This window comes from Balaenoptera borealis (assembly GCF_965194805.1).
Source record: "Balaenoptera borealis genome assembly, chromosome: 2".
NCBI lineage: Eukaryota > Metazoa > Chordata > Mammalia > Artiodactyla > Balaenopteridae > Balaenoptera > Balaenoptera borealis.
The window spans coordinates 63,820,316-63,842,687 of NC_138867.1; the positions used below are offsets into that span (position 1 = coordinate 63,820,316).

Here is a 22,372-nt window from a genome sequence, read left to right on the forward strand (position 1 = left end):
CATCAATTTTACTTTAGAGAAACCTGATTTACTTATTTTTAAAGACTGTCTCTAATTGGGAAAGTGATAATCATTCATTCAGGGAGTGAAGCCTGAACTAGGGCAGGAGGAAGAGGGATGCAGATGAAGGATGTGAAGGAGGTAGAAGTGACAGAACTTCATATAACCCATGGGATGTTGCCAGTGAGGGAAAAGCAGGGTCTCGAGATGCTACCCAGGTGTCTGAGTAGCATGGAGGATGAAGTAGAGGTCTTCTTACCGGCAGATAGAATCCAGGCCACAGGGCCAGTCAGGGAAAGGGAACAGGTTCATCGGAGGGCACACTGCATTAGATGTGCCAGTGGGACACCGGGGGGAAACCCCCAACAGGCAGAAGGCTACATGGGTCTGCAGACTGGAGAAGAGGTTTGGTCTGGGGAGGTCCGGCCTGTGGGCAGCAACTGAAGGCACGGAGTACGGTAGAGCACTTGCAGAATGCAAGGAGATGCAGGAGAGACGGGGTCAAGGACGGCCTGGAAACTATCTTAAGGGTTAGGCAAGAAAAGTAAGCCAAGCAGCCTGAGAAGAAACATGGGCAGAAAAGAAGCAGGTCAGAATCACTTCAAGGGGTCAATGAACACTTCATTATGAGCCAACACGTTGTGTTTTTATTATTCCTCTGTCAACAGGCATTATACCACGTCTGCCTGGACAGGGCAGGATGCAGGGTGATGATGGGGTACCCACAAGGTCTGGGTGAGGGAGGACGGGTGCTCACTGGGTAGACTTGACTTTCCAGATGCTGACTGTCACAACCAACAAGCCACATCACGACCTCCGGGTGTGTTCTCTTTGACACTTCCACGCCTGATTTCCCCTCAAATACAGGCCAATTTGGCACACAATTAACTACCAGTGAGAAGACACCATGCTCAAAGTTACGCATTCCAACACATCCTTCTAGGAAAATGGAAAATCATAAATGTCACAATTATCATAAATGACAATTTGACCGGAAAAGGACATAAACAATCACAAAAGAGAAAAAACAAATGACTCTTCTATTTATGAAAAATATTCAATTTCATTAGTAATAAAAACAGTAAAATTTAAAATGAGATGCCATTCTCACATCCCAAACTGGGAAAGATGAAAGATCTGATCATCTTCAGGGCATGACAAAACAAGTACTCTCTTATACTGCCAATGACAGCCCAACTTTCCTGGATATATTTTTAAAACTGAATCAATATCTATAAAAGCATATTCAAAGTTTATATTTAATGGTTTTAAAAAAAATCAGAAAACAACTCGAATGTCAAAAATAAAATGTTAAAATGATTTAAATATATACCATAAGACAATATTCAACCACTGAAATTTTTTTTAAACAAGAAACTTTTTATGATATGGGGAAATGCTTATAATATTAAACAAAAAAGTAACTGAATATAAAGTCGCATACAGAATAAGTGCTCAATTATGTGAAGAAAAGAATGTACAAAAAGAAAACCTTGTCACAAGATTGGCAGTGGTGACCCTTAAAGGAACTGATTTTTTTTTCCCTTCCTGCTTATACTTTTCTGTATGAACATGGATTATTTTGATAATTGGGAGAAAAACACATACAAACATCTTCTGGCAATTCTAGTCCAGCCACAAGAGTAAGTACATAAGGACTACTGCTTGGCTTCAAGAGTATACAGTGCTCAAGGGCACAAGAAAGACTGAGGTGTGAACTTTGAACAGGTTAAAAAAAAAAAAACCCATCTTTAAGATGTGCAGATGACATAAATATACAAACATAAAACATAGACTATCACAGCAGTTAAATAAAAATGTAATTCCTGGGTTTTTGCCAAGTGACTTTCTCTGTAACTACCCTCGTACCAAAATGCCTGAGTTTCTAGAAGGGCAGACTTAAATATACTTGATGTGAGGTGTAAATGGCCAATAAACTGGTTACCCTGACCTTGAACAATGATGAGTCCATGACAGCGGTTGACCACCACCCTAGGCTGAATGTGCCTTTCCAATCCATAGTCATTCCATGAAGAGTAGGAGAAAAATATATTGAACTTTAATTGAATCAGGAATGCAGTTTGAGAAAGAAGGAAGAAGAGAGAAATGAGGCAGTGAGGCAGTAAGAGAGAACCCAGCTCCTACAGATTAGTCACACGAGATTTCTAAAGTGGATTTGCAGTCATATTTGTCTTCATTAGCTGTGAGTTAATGACAGGAAGTGTCCATTTCCTAACACAACTTGGCTGTGTATATAGAATAATTTGGATCAAAGTCAGGTACATTTCCAAGTCCATCTGAGCTTGCCAATTAGCTTTAAGAGTTTTGCACAGGCTATTCTGGGCTGGTAACATAAGGCACAGAGATTGGGGGCCAGTCCCACCTTTACAGGTTGCCTGGCACCCCAGCCCTATAATACCTGGTAAATGGCTGCCCCGTGGCTCAGGGGATGCTGGTGTCTGGAAGGAGGGGACCGCTGTATGACGAGTGGTCTCCCCACAGCGTGAGAGCACGAGACAGGGAAAAGATAACGAACACTTTATTTTGGTTATTGAATTAATCCAAAAGGAAATGTAGATTAAATCAATATTTAATTCAGAAGAAGTCAGCTTCTGTTACAAAGCCATGATGAAATTTCAAAGAGTAGAGAGGGTGTTTATGGGGGCAGGATCTTGGAACTTCAGAGCTGTATTACGGCCTTCTTTGGTTGTAAGCATGGATTGCTGTGGTTTGACATGGCAAATGATTTAAAAAAAAAAAAAAGAATACCAAATAAAAACGTATGCAGCTACTATTTACCTATATTAACAAGCTTCATATAAAAGCATAAATATATTTTATGGTGATAATGAGGGAGACACCTCTACACTATCCCAGTGTATATTTATTCACCTGAGGTCAGTTCACCCCCTTCCTTTCAAGGAACAATTTAAAGAGTGAACCATTAAAGCAGAAAAGCTTTCTACATAAGGATTATGGCATTTCTCCATGTATATGGGACGGACAAGAGAGGTACCAGCTGGAACCAAATCAACTTGCTGGAGGGTTTGCAAATAGCGTTTTTCATAGACTTAGGCATTTGATCACAACAAAACTATGTCTACTGATGTGAGATCCAGAAGGTCCTTGTGGACCAACTGCATCAGATGGAGAACCACAATTCCCTGTGGAATAATCCATCAGACAAAGAACCAGAATTCATAGGAAGGTGGCTACATCAGCACTGAGAAGAGTTCCTTTCCATGTAGGGAATCATGGATTCTTCTTTTTAACCCCAGGCTTCACCTCCTCTCCCCAAAGCAGATGAACTTCTACTTCTCAAAAGAACTGAGGCCACCACGTGGGAATTCTCTTGACATCTACTCCTTGTACTTTAATCTTACCCTATTGCAACCGCCCCTCCCTCTGCCACAGAGCTGCCCCAGCCCCTGCCCAGAGCTAACCCCACAGGCGCCTTTCCCCCTTCCCCCAGGACTGCGCTTCATCAGTTAGCTGCAGCCCTGCCCACCCTCTCGTCCCCAGCCCTCGTCGTTTCTTGCCACTGACGCCTTCCTACCTGGGCTCCTGGCCTCTGGTCAATCTGTCACTCGTGGTGCCTTCTTAATGTTCAACTTCAACTCTCTGCTTAAAAGAACCTTCTTTGCTTCCCAAATTATAAATGGGTTATATTCAGATGGTTACTAGACTTATCATGGTGATCAATTCATAATGTATTTAAAAGTCAATTCCCTATGTTGTTTACTTGAAACTAACATGATACTGTATGTCAACTTTTTTTCAGTTAAAAAAAAAACAAAGTGGGTGAATCTAATAATTTGATTCTCACCAGCGGTATCTGAGACTTCATGCTGTTCCACATTCTTGTCAGGATTTGCCATTATCAGACTTAAAAACTTTTTGCTTACCAGGTGGAGGTGAGGGTGTATCTTGTGGGGGGTTTGTAATCACATTACTCAAGAGGTTGAGCAACTTTTCATTTTACTGGTTCCTTGCGGTTCCTCTTTATGAAGTGCTTGTTCAAGTATTTCGCCACCCTTCTCCACTCCTGGATTTTTGCTTCAGTTGGTTGCCTATCCTCCTTATTGATTCACAGGCATTCTTTACATATTCTCCTTTGTGAATTTGAGTGTTTTAAATATTTCACCTTTTCACTCTCCATATAGGCTTTTGATAAAGTTCATAATTTTAATGAAGCCAAAGTTATCAATTGTTTCCTATGTGACTTATGCTCTTTGTGTCTTAAGAAATTATTTCCGACCTCATGTTAATAAAGATATTTTTAAATATCAAAAAAATAAACAAACAGGTCATACTCCCAAAAGTCCTTTATAAATTGGAAGTCATACTTAAGCCCGCATTCACGCCTCCATTTGCCCGACATTTACTGAGCACGTAACACGTGTCAGGCACTGTGCTGGGCAGCCTGTGATGTACCTGAAGCAGAGTTCTCTTCAGAGGATGTTGCAGAGCCAGCTCTTACAGTCTAAGCATCATTTATCCTCCATCCATTCAGCTGATATTCACTCAGCACCTACCACGCATCAGGCACTGTACTGGGCACAGAGGGTATAATAAAAGACTCAGACCGGCTCTCAGGAGGTTTACAGTCTGCCAGGGGAAGCCACTTTTCGTAGAAAGGGAACGCCCCTGCTGGGAGGAACGCTCAGGACTCTCCTGCCGACAGGCACAGAGTCTATAGCCAGACTTCTGACCAGAAAAAAGACAACCTGTCAACCTGCAAGTGACAGGAGTAGAAAAAGAACTGCGCTCAGTTTAAGTCTTTAATGCACTTAATTACTTCGATTTGCTTTTGCTACATCTTGTAAACCACTGCCTACTTATACTTTATTTTATCATTTTCTATCCAGAGAATGTAAATTTCATCCAATTTACCCTCAGTAAAAGGAGAAAGCTATAATATCCTCTCTTACTAAGTGCTTCTCCTCTCCTATTCATCGCTTTCAAGCTGCTGGTGGAAATGAATTCTATACTCTAACACTGGAATTTAGAAACAGTTGAACTCTCTGCAAGGAAAAGCTATTTTTCTTTAGCTGAAGATTCTTCATGAAATTTGATAATGGTTTCTATCTAATATATAAATATCAAATCCTGTTTAATTCCTGGATAAAGTTTACAGTACTGGAAAGTAAACTCTCTCATTCACTTGCTCAGTATGGAAAAGTATGAGGACGGCAAGGTATTTGCCATGTTTCTTACAGAAAGGGGTGCGGGTGTCACAGATAAAGTACTTACAATGGAAGAATTTTGACAAGGAAAGTGACTGGTGTTTGCTGGCACCAATTACGCAGGAACACAATCAGAGAAGTTAGGAAACCTCACTACCATCACTTTGTGACACAGCCAGGACTCAAACCCAGACCAAGATGATTCTGAATCTAACACTCTTCCCCCCACCACTTAAAATACACTTAAGTGTCACCCAGGGCATACATGTGAAACAGAATACCGATGATTTTCATTGTATTATCTTCTCACGTTTCATACACACACTGGTTACAACTAAACATCAAGCCGGCAATTATTCCCTTAGGAATGTATCTCTGTATTTCTGGTACTGCAGTAAGAAGGGAGTGCTACTTGCTATAGGTGATTAAAAGTTATTTTCTCCTGGATGACTGTTCCTAAACCGATCTCCTGGGCATGGCAAAATGTGACCCGGGGAGCAAGGTATCTGCATCAAATGTTAGAGCCAACAATCATCAAAGAAGCAGAATATTTAGCTGAAAAAGAGTGTGTGGGTTCACATCCTGGTGGATGGCTATGAGTGCCTCCCTTCGTACATTTCGTAAACTGGCTGAGGGGAAAGACTACAGCCAAGACGTCTAAATGGAGCCTCAGGCTGTATCACATAAGGTTCAGGTAACACATCTGCTACGTGCCTTTTCTTTTTCTTTCCAATTTTAAGTATTTTTAAAAATTCCTCTGAACTTAATTGGTAAACTGAAACAAAAACCTTAAAAGAAGAAAAAAACCACTTTCATAATCTGCAGTCTACTGGAAAAACTTGTACTTCACTTAATAAATTAGAAATTATCTGATTCTTTCAAGGATCGTCTAGAGCAGCACTGTCCAATAGAATTTTGTGAGCCATGTACATTATTTTAAAATTTTAGGAGCAACATTAAAAAAGCAAAAAGAAATTAATTGTAATAATGCATTTAACTCAAAATATCCAAAATATCATTTCCACATAGAATCAATATAAAAAGTATTAAAATATTGACATAATTTTTTCTCACAGTAACACTTCAAAATCTGTTGTGTATTTTGCACTTACAGCACATCTCAACTCAGGCACTAAATTTTCATCAGAAATACTTGATCTGATTTAAACTTTAAAAAATTTACAGTTGAAAAGTAGATGCCCAAGTTGTCCCACACATACGTAAAAGTTTTCCAATAACTGAATTAACTATTAGTTCTAAATTTTAAATGAACTAAAATTAAATAAAATTAAAAATTCAGTGCCTCTGTCATACTAGCCATATTTCAAATACTCATAATGGCCATATGTGGCCACCATATTGGACAATGCAGGTCTAGAGCTTTCACTTTGCAAATCTGGTCAATTCTGGTAAGAATTCTTCCAGATGGGGAAAGATCTGTTTACTCATGAAGAAAATCCAAGAAGACTAACTCCCAACGCTCTGCCCTTCTGAATAAGTGAGTCCCACATGGCAGGATATGGTCACTCTTAGTTTATTCAGGACAAAGATGACCTTCCCTGGTCTAAACTATCATAACATGATAGAAAAGGCAGCACAGTAAGCCGAGGTTCAAACTGGAGAGATTTTAAAACCACGGATATTCTTTTGAGTCAGATTCTCTGTCTCCCTTCTAAAAGTATTCTGGCAAATTTACTGGCATGTTTCTTGAGATTCACCAGGTACTAGCTCCATATGCTCCACTCTACACACAGTACATCATTTAATCTCACAGCAATCCTGTGAGATAGGGTGAGAGCCAGAGAGGGTGTTAATAATTTGTTCAAGGTCATACACCTAATTATAAGGTGCAGAGCTAGGATTCAAGCCCAGAAAGTCAGATTAAAAAAAAAAAAAAAAAAAAAGCCTGCCATAGAAGCCCTCTGATTCTAACCACACACCCTAAGTTCCTACTTTTCAAAGGCTCCTCACAATTCTCACAGAGTAGGCGGGGCAGAACAGAGCAGGAATCGCCTTGTACTTCACCAGGGAGACACAGGAGCTACCCAGCAGAGCAGTCCCTCCACCCCGTGTCCAGTGTCTTTTCTAAGATGCCTGGGGTCAGGAGCCAGGCAGGGGATACCTGTCGTCTACTATGTACCACGCATGCTGCCATCACGCCTTGTTCACTCTTTCAAACCACTCTGGAAGGAAGTAGTATCCACACATAAAGAGATGAGAGTTCCATCAGGTAAGGAAGGCTGCCTTCAGTCACACAGCCAGCTTGCACCACAGCTGGAATTCCAACCCAGGTCTGCGTCCGGCCGAGGTGGAGCCTCAGCCTAGGGCCTCCTGGTGATAAGACTCTCCCCAGACCGCAGTGACTCTCTTTGCTCAAGAGACACCTTCTAGCAAGCTGATATAACATGAGCGACCATATACAGCAGAAGGTAGGATCAGATTTCTTCGTAATTCAGATGCTGTTAATCAGAGTGGCTGTTCTTATGTCTTCCGATTTGGTAAAGTTTTATTGTATTTACATGGGATGAATTCACAATTCAAAAAACAAAAACCAAAAAAGATATAGAGCAGGTTGGTTTTATCTGGTTAAATCTTCAGAGACAGGGATTTCAAGGGCAAACACGAATTAGCTGCTGAAGGCACTGGCAGATGGAATTGGCTTTTCCCCAGAGCTGGATTAAACAGGCCAGCCTGGAACTGATCCAGAGTGACAACTCACAAAGGGGGACTAAATCATCATTGGAATACACTGGAAACATGGAGCCACTTAACTCGGGGGTGCACTCGACTCATTACATAACAGGCAAAATGGCAATCAGACCTGTTTTCACTCAAGCAGACAGTGCCTCTGAGTAGAAAGAAACACCCTTCACCAGCACAAGCCTGTCTCTGTTGAGAATATTTCCCTCATAGAACTGTATGAGCAAAAGCAGGCCTCACCAGCAACCCCAATTATCACCTGGCTGGCAGGTCTCTGGAATTCTGGATCTGAACAGCGCATGGCAGACTGTTATTATTAGCCAAATTTTAAACAGGTTTATGAACACCTGGTTCGGAAAATCAGAAGTAATAAATCCCTTATTTTCAATGTTCAGGGAAAGGTATGTATTTTTTATTAATAGTCTTTATTAATAGACAATCAGTTTCTCCCACCCCCACTAAATAAACATGGAGCAGATATTTAAATATTATCAGTTTGATAAAGTGCCAACAGGACACCCACCTGTCTTGGGTCAGCCTCGGCTTTCCCATGAGCAGGAACTTTGCTCAAATAATTTCATAACTCATAAGTGCTTACAGTTCCCATTTAAAAAGACAAAAAACAAAAAACAAGCCAAGCTTCCTCACCTAACCCAACCAACAGTTGTTAGGACAATTTAAAAACATCTGAGAAATCAATAGTTCAATTCATGACATAAGAGCAATTTTTCCTTCCCCAGAATCTGTGAACAAAAAAGATCACCTTTCCACAAATGAGACGGTATCTGTGAAAATACTCTTCAAATCCCCTGCACGTGGCAGACCCTCCTGGACAGGGTGTGGGTCAGTCCCAAGTACATACCATGCACTGGTTCCCTTGGCCTGAGCCCCACCCTCAAGTTCATGACAAGAGCAAGGCCCCTACAGGACCAGGTTGAACAGGCCTCTCCGTTTTGAGAAACAGAGCTGGATCAAAGTCTTTGGGGACAATTATTTAACTTTCCACTTTGATTTCCTTGAATGCATACTGCAGGAGGTTACTCAGCCCCTATTTCTGTTACTAATATTTTCCCAAAGTGACCTTTATAAATTAAAATCTATAGAGTTAATCATAAATCACCTATTAGTCAACTGTTTTCAACTTTTATTTAGGCAATTCCTCTACCCATGCTGTCATCAAAAACTAAAATTGGGTAATTCGAATTGGCCATCTCTACTTCCCCTTTCAGAGAGAAATGATAACAAAGGGTGAATGATCCACAGAGAAGCTCAAAAGGAAAGACAACTTAAAGCCAGCTGTGCCCATTATAAAGAGGTCTTAAACTTGTTTGTAAATGGTGACAGAACAAACTATGTCAGAACTGAAGGTATGGAATTTACAGCATTAAACTTAGTATCATTAGTGAAACTTTACAGGGTCCTTTACAACACTTGTGTACGTTCATCAAAGTGGTATTTCTAGCCAAAAACAAAAACAAAAAAACTAGTGTTTATCATTCAGGGCCCCAAATTGGAACACTGAACCTCTTTCAAGAAGTAAGTTGCCACCCACCTCGAAAGGGTTTCCAAAGAATCACTGATAGTAAGGGTATCTGATTTCATTGACTCACCTATTATATCTGCAGGAATGCTGGGACGTCTCAATGAACAACTTCAGAAAAATGCCACCTGGAGAAACAAATTGAACAAAACATTACTTTTTTTTTTAAACACACAAGAAAGGCTTACCATACAATTTTATGTCTCATTAAAATATGTGATGTTTCAAATATTGGCCCCCAGGTTGCATATAAGTGCAGCTTGCATTACAATGTAGCCACCCCTTCCTGGGAACACTGATGCACTAACCCAAAGTCCAAACCACTGATGAACCAGGAAAAAAATAAGAGAGCAGGGAGGAAGGTGCAGCCCATGAACACGCACCTTACGACATCCTTTCCTTTCCCCTCACAAGAGGATCAACTTGAAAACACAACCTGTGACCTTGAAGGCACTTTATGAACAAACATAAAAAGCTCAAATAATCCAAAAACAAATTATGGAATGAAATATAAAATTGTGAATGAGGAATCCATCCTGGCAGCACTTTATATCCTTTTTCAGTTATTCTGTTAACTTTTTTTAAAGCTAAATTCACAAGGATGTCAAAAATTGGAGAAATGGGGAAATGGTCATTAAAACCCTCACATAGTAAACAGAGGAATCGAGAAGAAGAATTTCTTTAATGATTAGTTAGTTTATTCCAAAATCAAGTATTCCTTTTGGTGTTCTCAAAGTCCTTAGATAACCTTTTAAAATTATAAGCCTATTTAACACGGTCACAAAATAGACCAAAATGTCTTTCAGCACTGCTTTGAAATATTAAACATAAATGGAACAAATTTCTTATATAAAATATCACAGTTGCCATTTGTTGGGAATTTATTGTGCCCCCAGGACTGTGTGGCATCAGATTATAACCTTTCCAGACAGGGAGTATGTCCATTAACACATGAGGAAGCAGATGTTGAAAGAAGCAGAGAAACTTCCCCAGTATCACACAGATCCAGGGTTTCCAAATCATGCTCTTTTCACTCTGCCATGTGGCCCCTTGAAAGCACTCATTTCACTCTATGTAGTCTATTCATCACCTCCCCAAATAGAAATCTGACATTCCTTAAAGTAAAAGTCTGGAAAGGAAACCGACTAGCAGATAAAATTAACTTGTGCTTTCTGCATGTTTAAAAATGTTGAGCCTAATCATGCCATTTAGGATTGTAACATAATACAGTACACAAGTAAAAACTTACATCCAGATAACTAGGTTAACACGTGCAGCATCAGTATAAATACAGACTGGACCTGAGGTTGAAAAGCCAATACTGGACTCAAAGGCTCCTCTATCTAAAGAAATCATTTTAGTTCAGTTACAAACTCGAAGATACTGGACAATGCTCACTGGGTTTCAGTTGAGAAAAAATACATACATAAAAGAATTCTGAATTCCTAAGGTCCTTTGTTATATAATAGCTTGGGGGAGTTATGATTTTTTAAAAAGGTCCTTTATAAGTTAATTACTAGTTAAATTCCAAGAATTTCCCACAGTTTAATTTTACCCTTTCAGGAAACATCATGGGAGGTCATGATCAGTATTTTTATCTGGAAACAGCTTCTGTGAAATAAGCCACTAGGATTATTATGAATGGGTCTGTTATAAATGAAGTTCTTGAGCAATGTTTCATTACCTCTAAAAGCTAAATGGGTCACAAAAATACTTGAATTAGCACACCTCCAAATCAAGGATAACATTTTAAAAATCTCTTTTGTTACATACAAGGCAAGCAAAAGTTCTGGACAGTTAAGGCACATCTCGAGACTCTAACAACAGAGAAGGCAGGGTTGAATCCAGATTCCCACCTAAAGTTCTCCAAACTCACACTGCCGAGAAAAAGCACCTCCTAGAATACATAAATTTGGCCTAAGGTCCAAAGAAGTATGGTATCTGGGAGTAAGTCTTCAGTATCATGATAAAGCTTTTCTGACAGCCAAGTCCCATCTTGTGAAACCACCAAAGTGATCAGAAAGATGAACCATGCCAATTCTGTTATTGGATATGGTTGGTAAGTAGGGTGTTATATATAGTTTTTTATTTTTTAATGCTATTTCAAAAAAATACAGTAGACTAAAAATATGTCAAATCTCACAGTCCTCAAAAGTTCATAAAAAATAGTTAATGTATTAGGCATTAACTGTCAGGCACTGTTCTATGAACTTCATGGAAATTAACTCATTTATTTCTCACAAAAACCCTGAAGTAGGTACTAAATATACACATTAATTTTATTATTTTTTAAATTAATTTTTATTGGAGTACAGTTGCTTTACAGTGTTGTTAAAGATTTTTTTTTTTTTGATGTGGACCATTTTTAAAGTCTTTATTGAATTTGTTACAATATTGTTTCTGTTTTATGTTTTGGTTTTTTGGCCGAGAGGCATGTGGGATCTTAGATCTCAGCTCCCAGACCAGGTATCGAATCCACACCCCCTGCACTGGAAGTGCAGCACTCACAAAGGCATTATCATGCGGCCATCTCACCATTTTTCCATTTCTCTATGTGCAAATATGTTTTTCATCTACAGGTTGTTAAACACATGGGAGTTTATAAAAATTAGAAATATCTGTTTCTTATTTATCATTCTTTTGTCTTAATTTTTGTAGATTTTTAAAAATTAATTTATATTGGAGTATAGTCCATTTACAATGTTGTGTTAGTTTCTGCTGTAGAGCAAAGTGAATCAGTTATACATACACATATATCCACTTTTTTTTAGATTCTTTTCCCATACAGGTCATTACAGAGTATTGACTTCCCTGTGCTATACAGTAGATTCTTTTCTTTTTTTTTTTAAGATTTTTTTGATGTGGACCATTTTTGAAGTTTTTATTGAATTTGTTACAATACTGCTTCTGTTTTATGTTTTGGTTTTTTGGCAGAGAGGCATGTAGGGTCTTAGCTCCCCGACCAGGGATCGAACCCGCACCGCCTACATTGGAAGGCGAAGTCTTAAACCACTGGAAGTCCCTAGTAGATTCCTATTAGTTATCTATTTTATATATAATAGTGTATATATGTCAATCCCAAACTCCCAATTTATCCCTCCCTCGCTTCCCCCCTTGGTAACCATAAGTTTGTTTTCTACATCTTTGACTCTATTTCTATTTTGTAAATATGTTCATTTGTAGATTAGTAATCTGCTGAGCTATTTAAATTATTCATAGCCCAATAAATACAGGTACTATTTCTTCTAGCAAGGATTCTTAAAAAAATTCAAACCACCACATTTTTGCACATTAAGGAGTTAAAAAGTTTTTGCTTCCCATTCATCCCCATTTGGTTCCCTGCCCTTTGGTTCCACTTCCGGAGATCAGGAGGAGAAACAATAGCTGCCTTTAGTGCCGGAGCACAGCACCCACGTGACAGGCCCCAGCTCTTATTTATTGAACTGAATTGCCAAAAACAGGAAGCTCAGTTTAAGACCTCTTTCTCAGTTATAAATTTCTATAACTTGACATGCACTGATTTGAACTGTTTCACGTTACTCTGTAAAACTAGAACCAAGAAGTGTAAGTTATCTTGAAGTTAGGAGACTAGATTTCAGCTTAACCGAAGAAAGAATGTCATCATAAACAGCTGTCCCACAGAGGTCCAGGCTGCCTCTGGGTGGGTGAAGAGGCAGCTGCTTGTGATCACAGATGCCCGTAGAAGGGGAAAGTCTCAATAACCATCCTGTAACAGAAAGAGGCATTTCATGAACCCTGCGGTAGTTCACAAAGCCCATACTTGGTAAGGATGGGGGCTCCCGCGGCAGAGCACTGTGTAAGTTACACGACACTTTGAAATTCATTTTCTCATTTGATCAACACTAGGAGTGGAGGGTAGCTGGAGTGGGGGTGGGAACAGACATCATTTATTATTCCCATTTTACAGACTAGGAATTTGAACAATTTAAATTGAATCACACAGTAAACACTATAATCTGGGCTCCAACCCAGGACTTCTGACTCCCAAGTCCAGGGTATTTCCAACTAGGCAATATTGCAACAACCAAGACCATACTTATTCATCAAGGACAGGGGCAATGATGGGTCCCAAAGAGATGTGAAGCACGGAAGTGAATACCAAAGGAGATGAGCTGAAAGCAAAATATGGTAAGAGCCCTACTACTCTCACAAACCACCCCTTCTACCTCCCTAAGAAGTACTCTATATTTTTGGTAGAGACACTTCTCTCGCTTACATGTGTCCACTAAAGGAATATTTGTCCAAATCCTACTTTACTGTGCTATGTTGATACAATAAATGCTTGGGGCAGTCGGTTCACATTTTAAGGGGAGTTAGGGGCAGCATAACAAACACAAAGAGCAGTATCCCGGGACTTCCCTGGTGGCGCAGTGGTTAAGAATCCGCCTGCCAATGCTGGGGACACGGGTTCGATCCCTGGTCTGGGAAGATTCCCACATGCCATGGAGCAACTAAGCCCATGCGCCACAACTACTGAGACTGCACTCTAGAGCCCGTGAGACACAACTACTGAGCCCGAGCCCCACAACTACTGAAGCCTGCACCCCTAGAGCCTGTGCTCCGCAAGAAGAGAGAAACCACCACAATGAGAAGCCCGTGCACTGCAACGAAGGGTACCCCCGCTCGCCACAACTAGAGAAAGCCTGCACGTAGCAACGAAGACCCAATGCAGCCAAAAAAATAAAGGAAGAAAGAAAAAAAAAAAGGGGAATGTCCCATTTCTGCATCCAAAGTATAAATTGTCACTCAAAGCCTAGGCTGGGAGTTAAAAAAAAAAAAAGTCAATGGAATGCACTGACTATTCTAACAACAGGTCCGGGATAACCTTGGGTCTGACAACAGGAGTTTAACAGAAATGGGTCAGCCACTGAAGGACTGCTGAACCTTACAAGATTTTCCAGGAAAGACGTAAGAGTGTCAAATTTCACGAACCTGTCTACCAAGTAGAGAGGGTGGCAGACTGCCAAAGGCTGGACTGTGATAACTCATGTGAAATCCTGGGAACTTGAACCTCTGCAATGCCTGCCCTGCCGCTCAGCCACACAGGGAATGCCTGAAGTTCAAGTTTCCAAAGACCTCACAGACTACAAGCTGAACGTTCATCGCAGAAACGTCCTTTTACTCGTAAGGAAGGAGAAATGACTCAATCCAAAACCCCCCACATCAACATGAATGTGTTAAAGGGTAAGTTTTTACGTATCTGCGTACCACAGAATAGGCTACTTGGATTTTATCTCCTGCATTTGGACAGTGCAAGGCACAGGGCAGATGTTTCATGAATGTTTACCGTGTAAACGAATGGATGATCGCAGTAGGAAAATTTGCCACAGATAGAAAAGGCACGATATGGGAAAGAGAGAAATACTGGGTTAATAGGAATGAGAAAATCGTCAAGCCAAGATGACAGCAGGAATTCCAGAATGAGGAGAAAACACCAGAGGTGAAGGGTGACTCAGCAGGCGTGGAAGGAGTACGGGGTGGTGGTCATGCTGTCCTCGCCGGGGAGTCCTCAAGTCGGTGCATAATGTCTTCTGTCCTGGAGTACCCTTAGGATGCAGGTGGTGGAGGAGGCTAACGGAGCGAGTGTGCACAGTTAAAGAGCTCTTTAGGGACTTCCTGGTGGTGCAGTGGTTAAGAATCCGCCTGCCAATGCAGGGGACATGGGTTAGAGCCCTGGTCCGGGGAAGATCCCACATGCCACGGAGCCACTAAGCCCATGGGCCACAACTACTGAGACTGCGCTCTAGACCCCGTGCGCCACAACTACTGAGCCTACTTGCCACAACTACTGAGCCCGTGCACCACAACTACTGAGCCTGCACGCCTAGAGCCTGTGCTCGCAACAAGAGAAGCCACCGCAAGGAAGAGTAGCCCCTGTTCACCACAACTAGAGAGAAAGCCCACGTGCTGCTATGAAGATCCAATGCAGACAAAAAAAAAATTTTAAAATAAATAAGCAAACAAACAAACAAATAAATAAAAATAAAGAGCTCTTTAAGTAATTCTGAGAAACCTTCCTCCAGATGACAACTACTCTTAATATTCCTGCTTGTTTTTTAAACTTGAGTATAGATATGTGATCATTTTGCAAGAGAGAAACAGTTGTGAATATCGTCAGGCACTGGCAATGAGTAAACCTCATCCAATACTCCAACAACCACTTGTTCAAGAACAGGTCATTTGATATTTGACAGATCCAGGTTGTCACAGGAGGGCAGGTGAGCGCAGCACAGCCGGGGCACATGCCAGGCAAACAGGCGGCCCTGTTAGGAACTTGGACCAAAAGTGCTGACAAGCCCTTTCTGTTTGACGTTTCTTAGCAGTCTGCATTCCAAATCTGGGAATAAACTTTAAGTAATAACAGACCAGTGTTTCTGAAAAACAGATGGCAAGATTAAAACTCGAAATAAAGAACGTCTACTCATTAAAAAGATTTCCAAACAGGGTAATTCGGACTCACACAGGCCAAGGCAGATATACAGCAACTAGAGACCCTGCTCCCAGGCTGGCCGTCAATGATAAACCCCTTGAAGCCCAGGAATCAGCCTGTCTGACCTATGGAATGCTTCCTGAAGACCCTCACATGGCATCACCTTCACAGAGGTGAAGCTCATTGAGGGGCAGGGCTGTTACACCATCGGGACAGGCCAACGCACCATTGTGGAAATGCCTTCCCTTTAAAGGATTTGCAATTTCCTGAAAACACAGGCAAGAAATCAGAGAAAGGGAGAGTCTGCCTCTAAGCAAGGTAGCTCTAGTGGTAAAATGGATAGCTTGCTTTAGGAAGCCCAGCTTCCCCAGCTTAAATATTTACCCTTTTCGTTATCTTACATATACATAAAAGCATTTATCTGTCCATTATTTTATCTACTCCCAGTCAAAAAATATCTGCCAGGCACCGGGGAGACCAAAACGAACAAGGCATTCCTTGCTACTTTCCAGGAAAGTACTCCCTCTCGTGTGTTGTTAGCAATTCTCTGCCTCGATGCCCCCGCGCTGTGCCCCCAAGACCCCTATACTGTGGGAAGGGCTGGCAGCCTTTGCTTATACCACAACGCGTGTGGGTCACTGCTGGTATGTGTACCTGAAGCTTCAGTCTTCATAATCAAATGCTTTGAGCTTTGCTAAACCTTTGACATTAGTGAGCAGGTAACAGGATTTTGGTGGCACAGAGACAATCAAGAGGATCTTCATTTACACCAGAGAGAGCCCAGAAGGCCAGTGTCACCGGGGAACGCGTGAGGACACCCTCCGAATGAAGGCCGGAGGAATAAAATCACTTCAAACGCTTCTCACTTTCAGGAAAAAAAAAATTTCAAGAAATGTGTAAAAATCTGCATCACCACAAAACAAAGGGTACATGAACCTTTAATAAAATATTCTTAGCTGGCACTAAATCTCACATAGTAATGTACAGTATAATTTATCAATAAAAATAAATCCTAATACTCCTTGGCGGTGGAGTCCTGTAATGAGGCCTGTACTACAACCACCACCCCACAAGGAAAAGGGGAGCACAGCCGCTGCACTCTAAGGAGGGGGAGAAGGAGGTGGGTACTGAAATTTCCCAACATCTCCTCAGACAACTCTGCTTACCTAAACAGAGGAATGTGCACACCACAAAGGAATACAATGACTTAGTATTAAAGAATAAAAACTATTATACATGGGGCTTTCCTGGTGGCGCAGTGGTTAAGAATCCGCCTGCCAATGCAGGGGACATGGGTTCGATCCCTGGTCCAGGAAGATCCCACGTGCCGCGGAGCAACTAAGCCCGTGCGCCACAACTACTGAGCCTGCGCTCTAAAGCCCATGAGCCACAACTACTGAAGCCTGTGCACCTAGAGCCTATGCTCTGCAACTAGAAGCCACTGCAACGAGAAGCCCACACACCGCAACGAAGAATAGCCCCCACTTGCTGCAACTAGAGAAAGCCCATGCGCGGCAACGAAGACCCGACACAGCCAAAAATAAATTAATTAATTAAAAAAAAAAAAAAGCTATTATACATGACAGAAATCTTATCACAGAATCACTGTATTTATAAAGCCTTCCGAATAAAACTTAAAGTGGGAGGTGGAGGAAACCTACCCTGATAAATTAGAGAAAATGAAGGCAAACACACTAAAACCAAAATAATGCCAGAGCTGCATGTGGAAGATGCCAGAGCTTTTCTGCAGAGTCCCCGCTGCTTATTCGTCCCATTCCCAGTGAGTGCCCAGACCAAGGGTGACCCCAGAGCCCACACCCCTCATTTAGGAGAGCCACAGCCTGCCCTTCCTGCTCAGCCCCCCACCAAGACAGCCTCACCCTGGGTCAGAAGCAAAGGACAGCCTCACCCTGGGTCAGAAGCAAAGGACAGCCTCACCCTGGGTCAGAAGCAAAGGCCGAGCCCCGTCCTCTCTCCCTCAAGCTTTCAGGCATCACAGCCAGGCCCCTTCCCCGTGGCACCACACAGTGGAGTTCTTTCTCAAAACACATAAATGACTGATCTTCCAGCCAAGATGGCAGAGACTTCTGCAACAGCTCTCAGAACAGGAAACTTGCCGAAGCGGTCTTTAAAATCAGAAAAGGACACAGGATAAGGGGGACGTGGGGAAGGAACACTCTCAAGGGGGCACCTGGGAAGGGGAGAAAAGGGGAAAACCCAAGATTCTTTCTCCCGTTTTTTCTTCCCCAAGGACAGCATTCAAGGTCAGATTAATGAATGCATCCTCTTAGAACACACCTGACCTTAGCTCACCTGTCCTGGGTTTGATGACCACTCACCACGACAAGTCATGGGGCTATGCGCCCCTCTTTTGTGGCCTGCTTTGACCCCAAATCTGATGCCGTGTCCTCCAAATCTGCCCGTTCGCCTCTATATCTTCCCCAATTCCATACGTGGAACTCTGCTCAAGACCCAACTCAAGCGTCATCTTCCGCGGAGCCTTCTCTAAACTTGCTCTTGCCTTTGACCTCTTCCCATCCCTCTCTCCTCTGAGCCCATGCAGACTTCTGAGCATGCCTCTGTCACTCCCAGCACACTGGGTAATAATTATTTGCTTGGTTGACTCCCAGGTCCAGGTACATCCATCCATCTGCTAGCTAACATTTACGAACTGTGGCTTCGGCAACATTACAAAATGGCCACGACTAAGTCCTTGACTAGGAACAGAGGCCTTCTCCAGATCACAGATATTCACATGGCTTACCCTCTCACTTCATTCAAGCCTCTGTATGAATGTCACCTCCTTCCCTCACCGCCCAAGCTGAAGAGCACAGCATACATCCTCTCACTCTCCAGCACTGTCTGCCATCCTCACCCAGCTTTATTTCTCCAAGCTCTCACCACTGCCTGACAGCCATCCATACAGAGGGATGAATGGGTAGTTATAGACATATTTAGATATATAGGTACAGATACAGAGTTTTCCTAAGTCAGTTGTTTGTCCACTAGAGTGTAAGCTCCATTAAGGCAAGGCCTTGAATGTGCTTGAGTCTGTGCTGTATGGACCCCTAATATCTGGACTAGCACCTGAGACAGACTGAGTTCTTAGTATCAGTTGATGAATACATGTATGGGTAGATGATAATATCTTGGCCAAGAAACCCAGGGGGAAAAGGAGATCAGGTGAGGGTAGCCTCTATTTGCACACTGAGGCTTTTTTTTTAAACAGATCTTTATTGGAGTATAATTGCTTCACAATACCTTGTTAGTTTCTGTTGCACAAGAAAGCAAATCAGCCATATGCATACATATATCCCCATATCCCCTCCCTCTTGAGCCTTGCTCCCATGCTCCCTAACCCACCCCTCTAAATCATCGCAAAGCACTGAGCCAATCTCCCTGTGCTATGCTGCTGCTTCCCACCAGCCAACTATTCTACATTTGGTAGTGTATATACGTTGATACTAGTCTCACTTCACCCCAGCTTCGCCCTCCCACCCCATGTCATCAAGTCCATCCTCTTTGTCTACCTCTTTATCCCTGCCCTGCAACTAGGTTCATCAGTACCATTTTTTAATATATATATTCCATATATATGTTAGCATACAGTATTTCTTTTTCTCTTTCTGACTTACTTCACTCTGTATCAGACTCTAGGTCCATCCATCTCACTACAAATACCTCCATTTCATTTCTTTTTAGGGCTGAGTAATATTCCATTGTATATATGTGCCACATCTTCTTTACCCATTCATCTGTCGATGGACATTTAGGTTGGTTCCATGTCCTGGCTATTGTAAATAGTGCTGCAATGAACACTGTGGTGCATGTCTCTTTTTGAATTATGGTTTTCTCAGGTTATATGCCCAGTGGTGGGACTGCTGGGTCATTTGGTAGTTCTATTTTTAATTTTTTAAGGAAACTCCATACTGTTTTCCATAGTGGTTGTATCAATTTACATTCCCACCAGAAGTGTTAAGAGGGCTCCCTTTTCACCACACCCTCTCCAACATTTACTGTTTCCAGATTTTTTGATAATGGCCATTCTGACCAGCATGAGGTGATACCTCACTGTAGTTCTGATTTGCATTTCTCTGATAATTAGTGATGTTGAGCATCTTTTCATGTGCCTCTTGGCCATCTGTATGTCTTCCTTGGTGAAATGTCTATTTAGGTCTTCTGCCCATTTTTTAACTGGATTGTCTGTTTTTTTTTATATTGAGTTCCATGAGCTGTTTGTATATTTTGGAGATTAATCCTTTGTCTGTTGTTTCATTTGCAAATATTTTCTCCCATTCTGAGGGTTGTCTTTTCGTCTTGTTCATGGTTTCCTTTGCTGTGCAAAAGCTTTTAAGTTTAATTAAGTCCCATTTGTCTATTTTTGTTTTTATTTCTGTTACTCTAGGAGGTGGGTCAAAAAGGATCTTGCTGTGGTTTATGTCAAAGAGTGTTCTCCCTCTAAGAGTTTTATAGTGTCTGGTCTTACATTTACGTCTTTAATCCATTTGGAGTTTATTTTTGTGTATGGTGTTAGGTAGTGTTCTAATTTCATTCTTCTATATGTAGATGTCCAATTTTCCCAGCACCACTTATTGAAGAGGCTGTCTTTTCTCCATTGAATGTTCTTGCCTCCTTTGTCGGAAATTAGGTGCCCAGATGTGCATGGGTTTTTCTCTGGGCATTCTATCCTGTATCATTGGTCTATAATTTTGCTTTTGTGCCAGTACCATACTGTCTTGATTACTGTAGCTTTGTGGTATAGTTTGAAGTCAGGGAGCCTGATTCCTCCAACTCCGTTTTTCTTTCTCAAGATTGCTTTGGGCAGGGAGCTTCAAGATGGCGGAAGAGTAAGATGCGGAGATCACCTTCCTCTCCACAAATACATCAGAAATACATCTACATGTGGAACAGCTCCGACAGAACACCTACTGAATGCTGGCAGAAGACCTCAGACCTCCCAAAAGGCAAGAAACTCCCCACGTACCGGGGTAAGGCAAAAGAAAAAAGAAAAAATAGAGACAAAAGAATAGGGACGGGACCTGCACCAGTGGGAGGGAGCTGTGAAGGAGGAAAGGTTTCCACACACTAGGAAGCCCCTTTGCGGGTGGAGACTGCGGGTGGCGGAGGTGGGGAGCTTCGGAGCCATGGAGGAGAGTGCAGCAACAGGGGTGCGGAGGGCAAAGCGGAGAGATTCCCGCACAGAGGATTGGTACCGACCAGCACTCACCAGCCCGAGAGGCTTGTCTGTTCACCTGCCAGGACGGGTCGGGGCTGGGAGCTGAGGCTCCAGCTTCGGTCTGATTCAAGGGAGAGGGCTGGGGTGGGCAGCGTGAACACAGCCTGAAGGGGGCTAGTGAGCCACAGCTAGCCAGGAGGGAGTCCGGGAAAAGGTCTGGAGCTGCTGAAGAGGAAAGAAACTTTTTCTTGCCTCTTTGTTTCCTGGTGCACGAGGAGAGGGGATTCAGAGCGCTGCCTAAACGAGCTCCAGAGACGGGCGCGAGCCGCGGCTATCAGCGCGGACCCCAGAGACGGGCAGGAGACGCTAAGGCTGCTGCTGCCGCCACCAAGAAGCCTGTGTGTGAGCACAGGTCACTCTCCACACCGCCCCTCCCGGGAGCCGGTGCAGCCTGCCACTGCCAGGGTCCCGTGATCCAGGGACAACTTCCCCGGGAAAATGCACGGCGCACCTCAGGCTGCTGCAACGTCACGCTGGCCTCTGCCGCCGCAGGCTCGCCCCGCATCCGTACCCCTCCCTCCCCCCAGCCTGAGTGAGCCACAGTCCCCGAATCAGCAGCTCCTTTAACCCCGTCCTGTCTGAGCGAAGAACAGATGCCCTCAGGCAACCTACACCCAGAGGCGGGTCCAAATCCAAAGCTGAACCCCGGGAACTGTGCGAACAAAGAAGAGAAAGGGAAATCTCTCCCAGCAGCCTCAGAAGCAGCGGATTAAAGCTCCACAATCAACTTGATGTACCTGCATCTGTGGAATACCTGAATAGACAACGAATCATCCCAAATTGAGGAGGTGGACTTCAGGAACAAAGATATATATATTATTTCCCTTTTTCTCTTTTTGTGAGTGTGTGTCTGTATGCTTCTGGGTGTGATTTTGTCTGTATAGCTTTGCTTTTACCATTTGTCCTAGGGTTCTGTCTGTCCGTTTTTTCTTTTTTTACTTAAAAAAAATTTTTTTAATAATTATTTTTAAAATTTTTTATTTTAATAACTTTATTTTATTTTATTTACCTTCTTCTTTCTTTCTTTCTTTCTTTTTTCTCCTTTTTATTCTGAGCCGTGGGGATGACAGGCTCTTGGTGCTCCAGCCAGGTGTCACGGCTGTGCCTCTGAGGTGGGAGAGCCAAGTTCAGGACACTGGTCCACAAGAGACCTCCCAGCTCCACGTAATATCAAACAGCGAAAATCTCCCAGAGATCTCCACCTCAATGCCAAGACCCAGCTCCACTCAACAACCAGCAAGCTACAGTGCTGGACAGCC

At 42.4% G+C, this 22,372-nt stretch overlaps 1 protein-coding gene across 6 annotated transcripts in view; it reads right to left on the reverse strand.

The window, feature by feature from the left end:
* Positions 1-22,372, reverse strand: part of LOC309621682 (uncharacterized protein) — a 155,368-nt gene that overhangs the window by 47,697 nt on the left and 85,299 nt on the right. For 2 of the 6 annotated variants that reach the window (XM_082378378.1, XM_082378373.1), the window contains one exon: positions 9,498-9,554. In XM_082378378.1, coding sequence (XP_082234504.1) covers positions 9,540-9,554 — 15 coding nt within the window. In that variant the 3' untranslated portion in view covers positions 9,498-9,539. Of the gene's footprint in view, positions 1-4,307; positions 4,736-9,496; positions 9,555-16,640; positions 21,276-22,372 lie in introns of those variants that run through there. The other 4 variants (XM_082378377.1, XM_082378375.1, XM_082378374.1 and 1 more) reach the window with 3 other exon arrangements.